We start from the raw sequence: 17,525 nt of genomic DNA, 5'->3' as shown, positions 1-17,525 counted from the left end.
GACCTTCGCCAGCGTTTGAAACTTCGCGCGCTGCATCAATTTCCATCGGCTCCGCCGCCTGGGAAGGCTCCCTCGGCATTTCAGGAATGCAGTTGTCATGGAAACGTCCCGCTCTTATCTCCCGCTTCTCATGAGCCCGCGCTTCCTGGCGTACACCGATCGCAAGCACAGTCTTTGTGAGTTCATCCATCGACCGCGGGTGGGGCGCTCGGGACAATTCGTCTTTCACTTCAGGGGACAAACCCCCTCAAACAACATTTGCATTGGTTCAGAGCCCAGATCCCACCCAAGCTTGTGGACTAACATCGCAAAACGTGACCAGTAGTTTCTGACGGACTGGCTCCCCTGCTTGCACCCCATCAGCTCCCGGCGTGTCACGCTTTGCTCAACCTCGCTGGAGTACATCGCGTCCATCGCCTGGTAGAATTTCTTGAGATCTTTCAATGCATCATTCTGCGTCGCCATTAGGGGCCTGACCCACTCACGCGCCTCATCCTGCAGATGTCCCACAATGTAAGCCACCCTCTCCCCGTCATCAGCAAAGTCATCTTTCTGCAGTTCTAAAGCGTACTGGATTTCCGTTCGGAATGCATTGTAGTCTTGGGGCTTTCCACCAAATTTGTGTACCAGCCCCTGAACCTTCCTCCCTATTGGCGTGGCTCTGACCTGTGCATCCTGAGGCCGTCTCTCCTCCAGCCGCGCCGTCAGGGTAGCTACATGCGCCTCCAGGTCTCGGTTTCTCTCGACCAGACCTCGCACCAAGGCTTCTTGCTCCGTTCCTCCGGCCGGCTCCGTTTGGCTCATCGTGCTGCCTCTCCGGGGCTGCGCACAAGCAACGTCAGGGACTGACGGATTGCTGTAATGGTTCTAGGGGTTTCTCGTGCGTAAGCCGGCGCCAACACCTGGCTGGGTTGCCTGAGTGAACCTTTCCTGTCCGGACAGCCACTCACCTGTGGCTGTCTCAATCGCTGGCAGAATCCGTCAGTGGGCGTTTCTTAAACTTCTTCCAACATAGTTCTTTCACACCCAGTCTCCTCCTACTCTCCCTGCGCGGAAGCCTTCTGCGCAAGGAGGGCGTAGGCAGCGGAGGACCCTTCCTCCCCCCGCTGGTTCCCGGCAAGGAGTCATGTGACTCCCTCTCAGATTCCCCCATCTGCCCCCCTTCTCCACTGGAGCTGAGCTGATTCCCTTCCCCAGAAGATGGGCTGCCTCTCCCAATCCCGGGACGCTCTCTGGGATCCCTCTGGAGCTCTCTCTCCCCCTCCGGCACTGATGGCAGTTCCCTGACAACTATATTCCAGAGCTAAGGAAGCTCTGCTGCCTCCCAGTGTTGCTGGACTACAACTCCCGTCTTCTGACCTTTAGCTATGCTGGCTGGGGCTGGTGGGAATTGGAACCCAACAACACAGCTTCCCCACCACTGCTATTTTTCATGCAAGACCAAGCATGGCACTTCAGGGGGTGGACCATTTGATCTGATCCACCAAGGTTGTTCGTGAGAGGCTGTAAGGGCAGGGACTGGGAATCCTACAGCCCTACAGATGTTGTACAACTCCCATCAGCCACAGCCAGCATAGCCAATGGTCAAGGGATGGTGGGAGATGTAGTTAAGCAGCATATAGAGGGCCACAGAAGTTCTCCACTCGTCTCAGTGTTTTAAAATGCCAAACTGTGTGGTGGGGAGGGTTTATTTCAAGCAGAGAAAGGGATCAGGTTCTCTACCATGCCAGTTGCTTCTGCGCCATCAGACTCTTCTCTATCCTGACACTTTTCTCCCAGTCAGGCTCTTGGACTGGGAGTGAGCCCTGTCGGGAGAAAAGTAGGTGGAGTGGGGGAGACTTCAGCACCCTCTTTCCCATCCTGCCACTTTTCTGTGTGAAATCACAATCACTCACATACGTATGCACTCAGTCTTATTATGGTCACTTTTGTCAGTCTTGTACTGCAATGACCTTGCCACTAGAGGGCCTCCAATCCAGATTTCTCCATTTGGAAGTCCTGGTGATGATGGTTTGCTGTTGCTCCTGTAAAGTGGCAGAGTTGTTAGTGGACTTGCATTAAACAATACTTGTTTCTCTGTCACTGGTGGTTCTATAGCTGCAGTGGGGAGGGAAGGATAATTGTAGCCTATGTACAAATGAATTGGAGGGATTCTCTGTTGTGTGTTCAGAAGCCACTGTTTACCAGTGAGTGCAATCCAAAGGAAGTTCTGTGTCCTAATTTCGACAGACACCCATTATTAGTGGTCTTTAGTATTTCAGATTAATTTAGCCAGTCTTTTTCAAGCTAAGGTCTCCTCCATTTTTCCTTGTGGAATGCTGTTGAGAGGCATACTCCAAAAGCAGATGGAGCCAGAGACCCACACAATCACACTCGCCCTCTCCTGCAGTGCAACAGAAGTTAGAAGAATCTCCTTAGAGGGAGCAGGTGGGATTGACAAGTTGAAGGGTGGTGGGCTGACTGGGAATGCTGGGGGGGACTGATTTGGTCACCAGGTTCCTGTCCCTGCCTTTGAAGAAAAGAGAACTGGGAGCAAGCTACAACAGCCTCTACTTTGAGGCAGCAGGATTAACTTTGAATCCATGAATTTTCCCAACTCTTGTTTATAAACCGTCACTACCGCACCTGCCCAGTCTCCTGACCTAATAATTTATTGTTTCTTAAAATAAAATAAAAACCATTGTAGGAAAATGAAGATTGGAATGCTTTGATTCAAGATGCTCAGAAAAGAGGTGCCATCATCAAGACCTCCAGTGCCAAATACAATGTTCCTTGCTATGCAAGTGATGCTAAGAAGATCTTGAAGCCCATGGCAGTCCAGCAGAGCCAAACAAGGACAGGTGAGTGCAGCATCTGAGTTGCATGGAGCTCCTGGACGACATACCTCAGCTGGTGGACGACAATACTCAGCTGGTGCTCCTGCTCCAGGAAACAGTGAGGCATGGCCCTTGCCAGTATCTCAGGATTCCTCTTCCCTAAAGCCATTCTTTCCTACACAGGCTAAACCTGTCCAAGAGCTGGCCAAAAGATCCAGCAATGAAAGTGAAGGCCTCAGATGAATTGCTGGAAATCTAGGCCCCCCTTAATGCCAAGCGACAGAGGACAATGCAGTAGCCCCACAGTCCCTCCCGTATACTCAGAACCTTTTATTGTGGCTGCTGGTGTACTTTGCTCCACAGCCTTTTCCTGGATTGCAAGGTCATCTGCCTGAAAGATAATGCATTTTGAGTGATTGTTTTCTATATCATGGAGAGTTAGGCAGCCTGCTTCCTGTGCTGTAAACTTCAAGAAATCACACACTGTAAATGTTGGGTGTAGTGTATATTTGTACGGCATGTAGAGAAACTTATCTTTTAGAGGTGAAACAGGCCTGGCTGTGGCCACAGTTAAATCACATGCCCCTGGGGTGAGTGTCCTGACATGTGCCTCGTCACATGCAGACAGCTCACCATGAGAGTTTGGCTTGCTGGTGTCTCAGGTTAGCATGTCCAGCCCTCATTGGGCCAGCACGCCTGGGTGAGTGCTGAAGTTGTTCCTGCTGCCATATTTCTTTCTGGCCCTAAAATTTAATTTGGCGAGAGCGACACCACTTATTTCTTAGTTCACATTTTTATTCTTTTGTATACATGATAAAAATATTTATAGATAATAATTTAAAAAGAAGGCGCTGTGTACATAATGTTGCAACAGGGAACATAGCAGGCATTTCATAGAAGTGATTTGTGCAGATTTCTGCAAGTGTAAAAGATGAAGATTTCCTTTTGCATTGGATCTGCTGCCACTTATGGGCCAAGTGCATCCTCACATTGCAGCCTCCCCGACAAATTGACATCCAGCAGTCTGGCAAGATGAGCTTTGGCAGGAGAGACTGTAATCTAACCTGGTGCCTTCCAGATGTTTTGGACTACAATTCCCATCAGCCCTGGCCAGCTGTATGACGCTGAAACTGATGTGAGAGCGCAAAACCTTCACTGACTGGGGCTGATGGGAGTTGTAGTCCAAAACATCTGGACAGCATCTGGTTGGAGAAGTTTGCAGGCTGGAGAGGACTGTTGTTATGATTATCACTGATGTTTTGGAATGTGTTTCTAATGTACATCGCCCTGAGATCTTTTGATAAAGGGCAGTATATAGATCAAATCATTATTACTACTACTACTCTGACAGTTAATTCTTGGTTTCCTTCAAATAGAACAGGAGATCAAAAAATGCTATTCAGCAAAGTGTTCGAGCAGCATTAACATTTTGGTACAACTGTCTGCTTCTTCAGTGTAATAGCTGAAATGTAAATTTAAAAGTACATTTACATTTTTTGAGGAAAATAAAACCGAAAGTAATGAAATACAAATTGTTTTCACAATATGTTCTGCTTTTTCTGAATTGTATGTGTGTTGGCCTCAGAGATGATTTTTAATAGAGAGGAGTTCCCTTCAGCTATTTCCCTCATGCTCTCTCTTGTGTCCAACTTGTGAAGTAACCTCAGTGGCCTTACAGCGGTTTAGTGTGCTGTACCCAAGGCGGTAAGGTCAAAGGAAAGGAGCTAGACAAAGAATGATCCAATAAGTCCTCAACGGCAGAACAGGCGGATGATAATGGTATGCTACAATGGCTGTGAGGGCGGATGAAGGCTGCAGCAGATAAGAATCTACTGGTTGTCGTGATTACTCAGGCCATCAGAATAGAGGCTTACTGCGAAGACTGCACGTTGGTCAGCGTGCACTGATCTACACACACAAAACAAATTCACAAACAGGCACCTTTCAAAAGCCAGTCCCAAACCTGTTATGACCAATTAGGTCCTTTTAATCTGTTTACATGTTTAGCATAGATGAGACCCATTACACTCTAGGAAGGCAAAAGTAAACCCCAGACAACCAATACTGGATTTTCTCTATAACATTGCTTTATTGATCAACAAACATGACAAGACAGGGAACATGCACTCAGTCATATACGCATCCATACATCTCCCATACTCACCACTCTTCACTGAATGGGCCAGATTCAGTAAGAGTCACGGGTGACCAGACGACAGCGCTGTCAAATGTCTGGCACGCAACTGAGGCTGGAGAGCTTTGTCATTTATACACCTTGTTCATTTGATGTGTGGCATTACACAACTCCTTGCTCCTTGTTTTTAGCGTGTTTTTGGCATCTCATATCCTTGTCCTTGGCATCATCTCACAACTCTTATCTGAATGTTGTGTAAAGTTTTGCAGCCCACCTCCAAGCCTCCTTGCTGTACTGTTCCCGGCACACACTGTTTTTGCCAAAACAATGTGATGTTTTCCACATTCCATTAGCGCTTATACATTTTTGTCTACTTGAAGAAGCCATGGTCCGATCTGAAAAATACAAATATTTAGGTTACAAAACTATAAAAAATAAAGAAAAATTAAGTTTGCAAATCAATAATTACCATGTGCTTAGGGTAGATCAACGTGTCAGTGTCCACTTATCCCCAGTGTAAATATGACATATTGGCAAAAGTTGGAAATTGAAAGATAACTATAGCACGTGCACAAAAATCGATTTCAAATTTGAAATCAGCATTGAAAGAACATAAAAGAACAGTTGAAAAATCTCATGCAACAGAAAATGGAAAAAAAATTGTTCCCCAGTATACTGTGTATCCCAAGGGAATACATTTTTTTGCATACCTCCAACTGTACATAGATATACATATTCAATGCTATATAAGTCACTTACATTTATACTCATATTGTACTACTTTGGCTATGTGTTTAATAAAATATTGAATTCTTGCATTGTGAAAAACAAAGCTTATGGTGAAAAGTGAAAAACACGAATTAAACTAGAGCTTACAGAACAAAACCAACTTCAGATATGAAAACAGCACGTCAAAATTAGGTTAGAACAACTGCAGGTGTCAATGCAAAAAAAAAAAAAAATGTTTCCCAGTGACACTCCATGATGGCTATCAAGATTATACCTCAACGCAGGCTTCAAGGAAGGAAACCAAGGCGTAAAATAAACACTCAGGCCCTTCAAGATCCTATTAAGCAGGATTGCTTCCAAACAACTCTTAAGGACCATCTGTTTTCAGAATTCCCTGATAACATTGAGGAATACTGGGCCAAGCTAAAACATCCATTAGTGCAGCCTGTGAACAAATTATTGGTTACCAAACCAAGAAACACCAGGACTGGTTTGATGAGAATAACAGTGAGACTGAACGCCTTATGAACAAGAAAAGGAAGGCCTTTCAGATCTGACAAAGAGATAGAAACTATGCCACTAAGTAAAAACATGCCAACACTAAGGCCGAGGTTCAAAGAAGAACCAGAGAACTAAAGAACACCTGTTGGATAAAAAAAAGCTCAAGAGATCCAACACTTAGCCGACACTGATGATGCACAGAGTTTCTTTAAGCCACAAAGACCATCTATGAACCAATAAATCATGGCATATGCCCCCTATGCTCAACAGACGGTACCACACTTCTAAAAGATAAAAGAAGCTATTGCACTGCACTGGAAAGAACATTACCAACATCTCCTTAACCGCAACTCCCCCGTAGCTGCTGAGCTCCTCTCGCAAATTCCGCAAAACCAAGTTAGAGATGAGCTTGTACACACATCAACACTACCAGCTTTCTCTAACCAACCCACAACACAACACTAACCTTGACCACTCTATATATACAGGTAGAATTAGGTGAAAGGTTGCATGAGTCATTGTAGGCCGTTGACTCATGCTGACTTAGTTCTTTTAGCATTAAAGAAACAGCGGCCAATTTTTAGCCGTGACACCCCTTCTGTTTCTTAAATGCAAAAAACCCCAACAGAAAACAAAACATACATACACTATATACATAAACCCAGTTTTGTCATCAATTCATTATGACATGTTGCTGGAAAAGGCTTGGTAAACAAATCAGCAATATTATCTTGTGATTGACAATACTCCAGTTTGATTACCCCATTCTGTACGCAATCTCTAACATTTGCATGACGGATAGAAATATGCTTTGATGCAGACTTCGTTATTTCTGGGCCCACTAATTCAATGCACAATTGACGATCTTCATACGCTTGGATAGGCAAATCTACTTTACAATCTAGCTCTTTTAGTATCTGTATAAACCACATGATTTCATTGCATGCTAGCGACAGGCTCCCATATTCTGCCTCACAGGATGAGGTTGCAACAAATCCTTGTTTCTTTGACCTCCATCCAATTATGGAATTGGCAAACATCATAACCATTCCACTTGTAGGTTTTCTGGTAGCTACACAGCTTTCCCAGTTCGCATCAACAAATACTTCTAGTTTTTCATCTTGTGTACTAGATATCTTCAAACATACATTTAATGTCCCCTTTAGATATCTGATAAGCCTTTTCAAAGCACACCAATCGGCAGTACTGGGTTTAGATACACGTTGGCTCAGAACATTTGCAGCACACGCAATGTCTGGCCTTGACCACTGGCTCAAATATAACAGTGATCCTATTTTTGAGTGATACAACTCAGGCTGATCAAATTCATCATCACACACTGTCTTTGGGAAATGTGGTGTCATGGGAGTCTGAACTGGCTTGCAGTTTTCCATGCCAAACTGCTCTATCAAATGAAGAATTTTCTCCTTCTGGCTCAATAGGAAGCTTCCTTCGGCTTCCCACCTTACTTCTACTCCCAAGTAATTGCTTACAGGCCCTAAGGCTTTAAGCTTAAACCTCTTTTCCAGCTGACTTGTTAGCTTCTGGATCTCATCTGTGGAACTCCTTGCTACAAGCAAATAATCGACGAAGACTAAGAGCATTAGATATTTGTTGCCTGTCCCCTTGGTGTAGAGGCATGGATCACCCACACTCCTTTTAAAACCAAGTTTTACAAGGGCTTCATTTAAACGCTGGTTCCAACACCTTCCACTTTGTTTGAGACCATAGACAGCCTTTTTCAAATGCCAAACTGCACCATTCCCCTCTTCAAACCCAGGGGGTTGTCTCATTAACACTTCATGGTCTAAATCTGCATGCAGATATGCAGCATCAACATCAAAATGGTGCACTGCTAATTGTCTTACAGCAGCAATGGAAAGCATTAAATGAAAGGTTTCACTCTTTACAGTGGGATAAAACACTTCATCATAACTCTCCCCTTTAATCTGAGTGAACCCTTTGGCTACTAATCTGGCTTGAAAACATGGTTCCCCAGATGCAAGGGTTTTCCTTTTATAAACCCACTTGAATGACACCACTCTGCCACCAGGTGGCGGCATTATGTATTGGGATACTGCCAGGAAGATAAAGTCCATCTGAGCCCCAAGCTCGGTGCCAGACGATCCATCGACCTCCCGTAGTCATGCAGTATCAGCAATTTAGCGGCACGAAGCCTCAAGAAAAGATAGCCACATTCTTGGACTTGTGCACACTCTTTCAGCAGAATTCACACAGCAAAAGTTGCACAGCATGAGAGCATATTTACAGTTTATTTGGCGTTGGTCAGAACAAAGAAAACATGACCGTCTGCTCCGACTGCTCAGGCAAAACAGCAGAAAACGAAAGGAACAGACAACATAAACATCCTGTGAGACAGGAAATTACGCAGGCTGTGACACAAACATCCTGCTCCCTTTTAAGGTGCATAAACATCCTGTGAGACAGGAAATTACGCAGGCTGTGACACAAACATCCTGCTCCCTTTTAAGGTGGAACGGAAATATCCTAACATCCTCCCCCTTTCCGTGTAACCTGTAGTACCTGTGGTTCAACCCAATTGCAACCTTTGTGCGTAAACCTTAAGTTGTTCTCTGTTAACAACCTTAGACAACAGATCAGCAGGAATTTCATTTCCTGGCATGTAGGACACCTGAATGAGTCCTTTCTGAATACACTCTCTTGCACGATGTAGCTTAATCTGCAAGTACTTGGTTCTTTGCTTGCAACTCTCCGAGTTCAGCAAAGCCAAACAAGATCTATTGTCTTGATACACTTGTATAGGACATTTCACAGAAACCCCAATGTCCTTAAACAGTTGCATCAACCATTCACAATCCATGAGTGAAAATGACAGAGCATTGAGTTCTGCTTCACAGGAACTTAGGCTAACTGTCGTCTGCTTTTTGCACAACCAGTCAAACAGGCAGTGGTTGTACATGTAGCATACTCCAGAAGTGCTTGTACGATCCGTGGTGTCACTTCCAAAACTTGCATCTGCAAAGATTTCAAGACCTCCAGTCTTCTGACTGGTGAACCTCAGCCTGTAGTGCATAGTCCCTTTCAAATACCGGGCTATGCGCTTCAGAGCTTTCCAATCCTGAACAGTAGGATTGTTAGCATGTCTGCTAAGCAGGTTAGTGCTTACAGCAATGTCAGGTCTTGAACATCTAGCAATGAAATTCAACTTGCCTAGAATGCATCTGTACAGCGTTGTGTCAGAAAACGCTTCAGCAGTACTGTCTACCTGGTAACCTGTCACCATCGGTGTGTCTGCTGGGTTTGCATCAACCAAATTCAACCTGGTTAATACATCAGCAATTTTCTGTGTTTGGTGTACCAGAAAATTACCTGCTTGGTCCTTCTCCACCTGCAGAGAAAGATAGTTGGATACCTCACCAAGATCCTTCATGTCAAAGTGCTCCTTCAGTTGAGCTAGGGTGCTTTGGTAGAAAGCCTGATTCTTCCAAAACATCAGAAGATCATCAACAAAACATAAACAATACAGTTTGTTTTGCCCCTCCTCCTTAACAAACACACATGGATCAGCTTTGCCCTGGTGAAAACCTAGAGAAAGCAACGTTTCAGTGAGTTTTGTGTTCCAACACCTGGCACTCTGCTTGAGTCCATACAAGGATTTCCGCAGTTTACAGACCATTCCCTTCTGTATCTGCATTCCATCAGGTGGAAGCATATACAGCTCCTCCCCCAAAATCCCGTACAAAAAAGCTGTATTTATGTCATGATGGGAAACCTGCAGTTTCTCCTCCGCAGCGATCTTGAGCATCAGCCGAATGCTCTCATATTTGACCGTGGGTGAGTAGGTCTCGTGGTAATCCTGTCCTGGTACCTGTGAAAAACCTCTGGCAACCAATCTGGCTTTGTGTCTGACAACCTTGCCATTCTGGTCTGTCTTGGCCTTGAAGACCCATTTGCTGCCAACCAGTCTCATCCCTGGGACTACCGGTACAAGTTCCCAAGTTTGGTTCCTGTTCAAGGAATCAACTTCAGCCTTCATGGCATTAAGCCAAGGCTCAGCATCTTTAGAGGTTAACTCCTGAACCTCTTTGAAGCTTGAAGGTTCCCACACCTTCTCTGAGCTACTAAGAACAGCAGTTGCCGTCTTAGCAAACTCATCTGCAAATCTCTTCGGAGGTTTGCCTTTGGTCGCCCTTTCAGACCTGCGAACCAGACGCAAGTCTTCTGGACTCATCTCCTCCTTCTTAGGAGAAAAGTGACCAATGGTGAACAGTGGTTCTTCCAGTTCATTGTCAGACTCATCAGACGGTCTGACTGAGGCCTTTGCGCTCTTGTAGTCTGCTGTGTCATCACTGTCACTGACAGCAGCAGCAGCGCCGCCCACTGAACTGGAATCCGAACTCTGATCATCATCATCATCATCCTCAGTTTCCTCAGCTTTCTCAGCATGATCTGCTTTCTTCACATCACCTTCATCCTCCTCTGGGTAACTCTGGAAAATTCCCACATTTTCCCCCCACTTAGGATTGTACTCAACACTCCTTGTGAACTTTATGGATTTAGAGTTAGTCATCCATACCCTGTATGCACCTTTTTCGTACCCCATGAACAAACCATGTGCCCCACGCTTCCCAAGCTTGTTGCTTTGTGGGGTGTGTACCCACATGTCAGAACCAAAGATTCTCATGTGCTTGGTGTTAGGTTTCTTACCAAACATTTTCTCATAGGGAGTGCAGCCAATAGGTGATGACAGCCTCCTGTTAAAAGAATAAACAAAATTCGCCAAAGCCTCCCCCCAAAACTTCTCAGGGAGATTGGCATCATGCAACAAGGTTTTTATTCCTTGCAGCAACGTTTGATTTGCTCTCTCCGCAAGCCCATTCATCCATGGCGATCTAGGCGTTGACAAGTCATGCTGGATTCCCTTCTCAGTCAGGAAAGCTTCAAACTGCTGAGAAGTGAACTCCCCGCCTCGATCAGTAAACAGACAGCCGATACGTTTACCATGAGCATTCTCCAACCAAGCACAGAATGCCTTGAACCTAGGAAATGCTTGCGATTTCTGCTCGAGCATAAACACATGAATGTACCTGGAAAAATAATCAATTAGAACCATGAAGTACCTTGCTCCTCCCAAAGAGGGCGCTAGAGGACCTACCAGGTCTGCGTGAACTAGCTGGTAGGGTTTGGAAGCCTGCCTGCTAGACTCCTTGCCTTTTGGAGCAACCTTCACCTTGTTCTCTGCACAAGATACACATTTCATGTGAAATTTACAGGGTTTGATGTCCAAACCTTCAACCAACTCAGGCATCTTGGCTAGCGCTTGCCAAGAGAGGTGACAAAATCTGCGATGTGCATCATGAATGCATCCTGCATGAAGAACCTTGTTAGTTTGTGCAACACAACAAGTATCAGCATTAGATATAACAGCATTGTCATCATAAGTTAGACAGAACAAACCATCCATCAACTTTGCATGCAAAATGTCCTCTTTGCCTTTTCTGATGACACAGACAGTCCTCTTGAAGGAAACCTCAAAACCACGCCCAGTCAGCTGTGGTACACTAATCAAATTGTCCGCAGCTCCTGGAACAAAAAGTACATCTCTGATGGTAGTATTCAGACTAGCAAGTTTCACAGTCCCAACTCCTGCAGCTTGCAAAGTCCTTCCATCAGCCAGCTGGACCTCTCCATCTTGAGGTGTGAAGGAGATGAACAGATGGCGGTCTTTGGTGAGATGGCGCGTCGCCCCAGAGTCCACAACAAACCTGGCCTTGGCCTTGTTTCCCACCGACGTGGGCTTTTGCAGCTTGCCTTTAGCCTTTGGTGAAGCTGTGCCAGCAAACATAGCCGTGTTTTCCACTGGCGTGGGCTTTTGCAACTTGCCCCCCTGCTCCTGGCCATCAGACGTGCCTTTAGCCTTTGGTAGAGCTGTGCCAGCAAACATAGCCTTGTTTTCCACTGGCGTGGGCTTTTGCAACTTGCCCCCCCCCCGCTCCTGGCCATCAGACGTGCCTTTAGCCTTTGGTGGAGCTGTGCCAGCAAACATAGCCTTGTTTTCCACTGGCATGGGCTTTTGCAACTTGCCCCCCCGCTCCTGGCCATCTGCAGTCTTTATCCTTTGTTTACAACTGGCCTTCCGGCCTCTGCATAGGCTCTGACCTTGGTTCTCACGAGAAACAGAGCTCTCAGCTGCCGACTCTTTGGCTCCCCCTGGAGGCTGGAATGCTGCCTGGGATGACGTGGCAGTCTTCTCCCCCTGCAGCTTGCAACCGGTGCCCTCAGCATCCCTGCATTCACTAGCATTCTGGGAAACAGCCAGGACCTCCGATGCATTCAAACACTGGGCTGGGATTATTGGCAGGTGGGCCTTTTTCAAAGCATCCCACATGTCACGTGCCGTGAGATTTCCAGCAAGCGTCTTTATTTCCTCCAGAGAGACGGATAAGACTATAATATCCACGGCCCTCAAATTCTGGCCCTGCCATTTCTCTGTCCGAGGAACTGGAGTGGCTTGAGAGACAGTATGCCAGACTCCAAACTGACGCAGCAAACTCTCACACCATTTTGCCCAGGTCTGATAATTGTGCCGATTTAACTTAGGGCACTCAGTGGCCTCCGAAGCTTGGAAAACATCCATTCCAGCTTTTTGCTTTAGCCGTTATGCCTTCTAAGACATCTTATCTCGGCAGCCCATAAATCACGATGCCTCTGGCTCGGCTCCCAGGCCAATTAGCTTTGCCGGACATCAAAGACGTTTTCGCGGCATCCAGAAAAGCCTCTGCTTTCACTTTCCCAGCACATACCTTTCAGCAGTCTGTCGCTGTCTTACTCTCCTGCAAGTGCCGTGAATCTGGGCCCGAAACCTGTTGTTGGGATACTGCCAGGGAGATAAAGTCCATCTGAGCCCCCAAGCTCGGTGTCGGACGATCCATCGACCTCCCGTAGTCAGGCAATATCAGCAATTTAGCGACACTAAGCCTCAGGCTTAGTGCACACTCTGACAGCAGAATTCACACAGCAAAAAGTTGCACAAGCATGAGAGCAGAACATGCATATTTACAGTTTTATTCAGTGTTGGTCAGAACAAAGAAAACATGACCGTCTGCTCCGACTGCTCAGGCAAAACAGCAGAAAACGAAAGGAACTTACAACATAAACATCCTGTGAGACAGGAAATACGCAGGCTGTTATACAAACATCCTGCTCCCTTTTAAGGTGGAACGGAAATATCCTAACATAATGTACGTTTGGTCAGTCTCATCATAACGCTTACCTCTTTGCTGCAGTTGAAGAAACAGATTTCAGCATTTGAAGAGTTACAATCCACACAGATCTCTTGTACCAGGCATCTATAGAACTCCAGTTCCCGGCACAAATCCGACAGTGCGCTGTCCTCAGTAGAAGACAGCGCAATGAGACTTTGCTTCCAGGACTTCCACCCAATAAGAGATTCCCCAACCTTTATTACCATCCCAGATACGGACTTCCCGTCATCCAGATTCGCCCAGTTGCTGTCTGTCCAGCACGTGAGCTTCGTCTCACCAGCAGCTGACAGTTTGAGACTGAAGTCCTTGGTATCCTGCAGGTACCACAGTACCCGCTTGATACCATTCCAGGGACTTACACTGGGCTTCGTAGCTTCCCTACTGAGCAGATTGGTAGCAAACGCAATGTCTGGTCTGCTCCATTGGGACAGACTACCCAGGGCTGACTGAAAGAGCTCAGTGTTCTCGAACTCAGCGTGTTCTGTTAGCTGACTTTCACGTAGCTTGTCTCCATGGGTGTCCTGAGTCCTGCACAATGAGACATTCTGAACTTCTCAAGCAACTGCTCAATCTTGCCTTTCTGACTGAGCAAGAAGCTACCATTTTCAGTTCTAACTATTTGCACACCTAGGTAGATCTTTACTGCACCTAGGTTCTTGAGCTCCCCCTCTGACTTACAGCACCGTCTAGACTTCTCAGCTGAACCTGTGGGAGAGGAAGGAGCACTCCTCTGTTCAAGCTTCACCGCTTTAGGAGAAGTTCTCCCCTCTACCTGTTGTGGGTCAGGACTCTGTGCCTCAGCAGCAGGTTCAACCTCTTCCTCTTCTTTATCAGCAGAGTCATAGAATCATAGAGTTGGATAGACCACAAGGGCCATCGAGTCCAACCCCTGCCAAACAGGAAACACCATCAGAGCACTCCTGACATATGGTTGTCAAGCCTCTGCTTAAAGACCTCCAAAGAAGGAGACTCCACCACACTCCTTGGCAGCAAATTCCACTGTCAAACAGCTCTTACTGTCAGGAAGTTCTTCCTAATGTTTAGGTGGAATCTTCTTTCTTGTAGTTTGGATCCATTGCTCCGTGTCTGCTTCTCTGGAGCAGACTCTCTGAAAGAACATCAGGGTTCCCATGTATGCGTGTCCACCCACTCTGCTCACAGAATTCAGCACTGTTGCTGAGCAGAATCCTGGACTGGTTGCATGTTGGATAGGCAAATCTCCACCCCTTGGTCCCTGGCTCATACCCACAGAAAATCATCTTTTGAGACCTAGGGCCACCCTTTCTGCGTTTGGCCTTTGGTATAAGGACCCAAGCCTCGCAGCCAAAAACACGGAAGAAATGCACCTTGGGCTTCTTGCCGTGCAGCAGAAAATAGGGTGTGTCCCCCTACAAGAGTTAAAACAACCTGTTCAAAGTGAAGTTGGCCGTCTTCCAAAATTCCCCTCAAAAGCGCTGGGGAAGCCCGGCATCAAACAGCAACGCTGCAAACATTTCCTGCAGTGTTCTGTTCCGGCATTCTGCAACGCCATTCTGTTGGGGACTGTATGGTACTGTCAACCTGTGTTGTATTCCCTTCTGCTGGAAGAAACTTTGCAGAGCAGACCCGGTGAATTCCCCACCACGGTCACTCTGAAAGTTCTACACATGCGTGGAGAACTGCAGTTCCACTGCCGCAATCCAGTTTCTGATCAGTGGCGCAGCCTCTTATGTTTAAGCATGAAAACCCAGGAATTTCTTGAGAAATCATCTATCAGCATGAGCACATATTTGGCCCCGCCCAGACTGGCTACTGACATAGGGCCACACAAATTTGCATGCACCAGCTGAAAAGATCTAGTGGTCACCCTTTCAGACCTTGGGTAGGTGCACATTTTCACCTTTGCGGGCTTACACGCTCTGCACTCAAGAAAATTAGCATATGACTTCATTTTGCACCCCTCAGTGCACTCTGGGATCTTCTTCATGTAACCCCACGACACGTGAGCCATTCATCTGTGCCAAAGATGTGCACATGCATCATGGACTGGAACGTTGGCACATTGTGCTTGAGCTGTTTCCGTGGTACCTGGACCTGCAAGAGAAGCTTCTAGCACAAACAGCCTGTCTTTACATTCCACACTGACTAGTTGTTGCTCATCCCTGGAAATAGAGCACATGTTATTCTCAAAGCAGACTCTATAATTATCAGCGATAAGAGCGGTGACAGATAGCAGCCCGCAGGACAGTCCAGGAACGACAAACGCCTGTATCGAGTCCTGTAAGAAAAAGCAAAACAGTGAGCCAGACTGTGTCAGAGCACGTTTAGTCCCATCTGCAAGACAGACGGATTTTCCAGAGACTACAGAGGTGCAGTTCTGCAAAAAACCACCAGAGGGCACAAGGTGGTGTGAAACTCCTGAGTCAATCACGAAGGTCAGCACAGTGTCCTGTTTACAGCTCTTGACTGTTGCCATGGAAGCATGTTTATGTTCAGGGCCATCCCTGCCAGTTGCTTTTGGCTTCGGTTTCCCACGTCTCACAGCTGTGGAAGAGCCTCTAATCTGGTTGCCATGGGAGATGATCTTGGGCCCTTCCTGTGCCTCTACCGGGCAGTCTCTCACGAGATGGGAGGGGGAGCCACATTTGTAGCAGCGTCTCAAAGCAAATGCTCTGTTCGGGTCTGGTACGTTTCCACAGCTCCAGAATTCCCGGACTTGTAGCAGAGCAGCACAGCGAGTGCTTCTTGTGTGAGTGAAGGAAGAGTCCACACACTGTTGTTCTTCTAAACTAACAGCTTTATTTACATCAGACAGATAAAATAAACAGACCATCAGAGACAGCCGACATGGCTCCTCCGTCTCTTGGCAGAAAAGTGAAAGTAACTCACAGACAAAGAATTCAGCTTCCCGGATGTAGGGATAGCTCCTCCCCAGATGCAGGACACACAGAGATGTTAACCCTGTAAACTCCAAACCTCACACCCCCTCTTGCCCTGCACTGGGGAGTGTAAGTGTAACCACTTGCTCCTGACCCCACTTTATAAGGCTGGCATGGTCTGCACAGTAGTGACCTGAAAGTAGATCCCATTGAACTCAGTGGGGCTTATGGACAGAACTTGGTGCCAAAACCAGTCGCCGTCCTGTCCCCAAGCCTGAAAACTGCAACACCAGGCATGCTTATCTATGGTATCATAAGGCAAAAGTTCATAAAAGTTTTTATAATCATAATTATAATTGATTCTTAAAGTTTTGGAGAAATATAAAGCTTTATTAGAACAGAAAACACCATTGTGACTTTCCCCATTAGAAGCAATATCTTTGGATAAAGTAAATATGAGAATAAATTGGCCGACATATAGAGAGCTGTTAACAGAAATTGACAACCAATTAAAATTTACAGACTTTGAAGAAGTAAGAGAAAAGGTAATAGATGGGTTACAATATTTCCAACTAAAACTTTTAAAAATGACAAAAAGAATTTAGATATGAAGTGTAAGATTTCAGAGATAAATAATAACAACAACAATAATAATAATTTTTTATTTATATATATATATTTTTTAAAATAATATTTGTTGAGGTTTTAACAATAAACTCAACAATAACAATAACAACAAAAACCACTACACACTACACAAATACAAAAAAGAAAAAATACGAAACAAGAAAGAAAGATGAACAATCAAACACGTAAAAGAAAAAGACAGCACATAAAATTAAACTTTCCAAAATGTCCTTTCATTAACTTGTTCCTTTGACTTCCTCTCGCCTCCCTTTTTGCATTCTATTTTAATTTGTTATTTTAGCAAATCCTTCTGATTTAACATTACCTGCTTTTTCATAATAATATATTACACACAATCTTAAAAACAACTTTTGCAAAAGTCAAATTATTTAATAACAGTCTCTTTCTAAACTTCTTTAATTTTGCCGTATTTCTGTAAATAGTCTTTAAATTTCTTCCAATCTTCTTCCACCTTCTCTTCTCCCTGGTCTCGAATTCTGCTGGTCATTTCTGCCATTTCCATGTAGTCGATCATCTTCATCTGCCAATCTTCCCGGGTGGGTGAATCTTGTGTCTTCCAATGTTTTGCAATAAGTATTCTTGCTGCTGTTGT

At 45.6% G+C, this 17,525-nt stretch overlaps 1 protein-coding gene across 1 annotated transcript in view; it reads left to right on the top strand.

Annotated features, from left to right (window-relative positions):
- Positions 1-3,788, top strand: part of LOC128406133 (probable helicase senataxin) — a 237,281-nt gene extending 233,493 nt beyond the window's left edge. Inside the window, 2 exon segments of the mRNA XM_053373156.1 lie at positions 2,687-2,826; positions 2,828-3,788. Of these exon segments, the coding sequence (XP_053229131.1) occupies positions 2,687-2,826; positions 2,828-3,059 (372 nt within the window). The 3' untranslated portion in view covers positions 3,060-3,788.
- The last annotated feature ends 13,737 nt before the right edge of the window (positions 3,789-17,525 follow it).

Source organism: Podarcis raffonei, chromosome W (genome assembly GCF_027172205.1).
Source record: "Podarcis raffonei isolate rPodRaf1 chromosome W, rPodRaf1.pri, whole genome shotgun sequence".
NCBI lineage: Eukaryota > Metazoa > Chordata > Lepidosauria > Squamata > Lacertidae > Podarcis > Podarcis raffonei.
The sequence above is the reverse complement of the archived record's forward strand: the minus strand, read 5'-3'. Positions and strand labels throughout refer to the sequence as shown.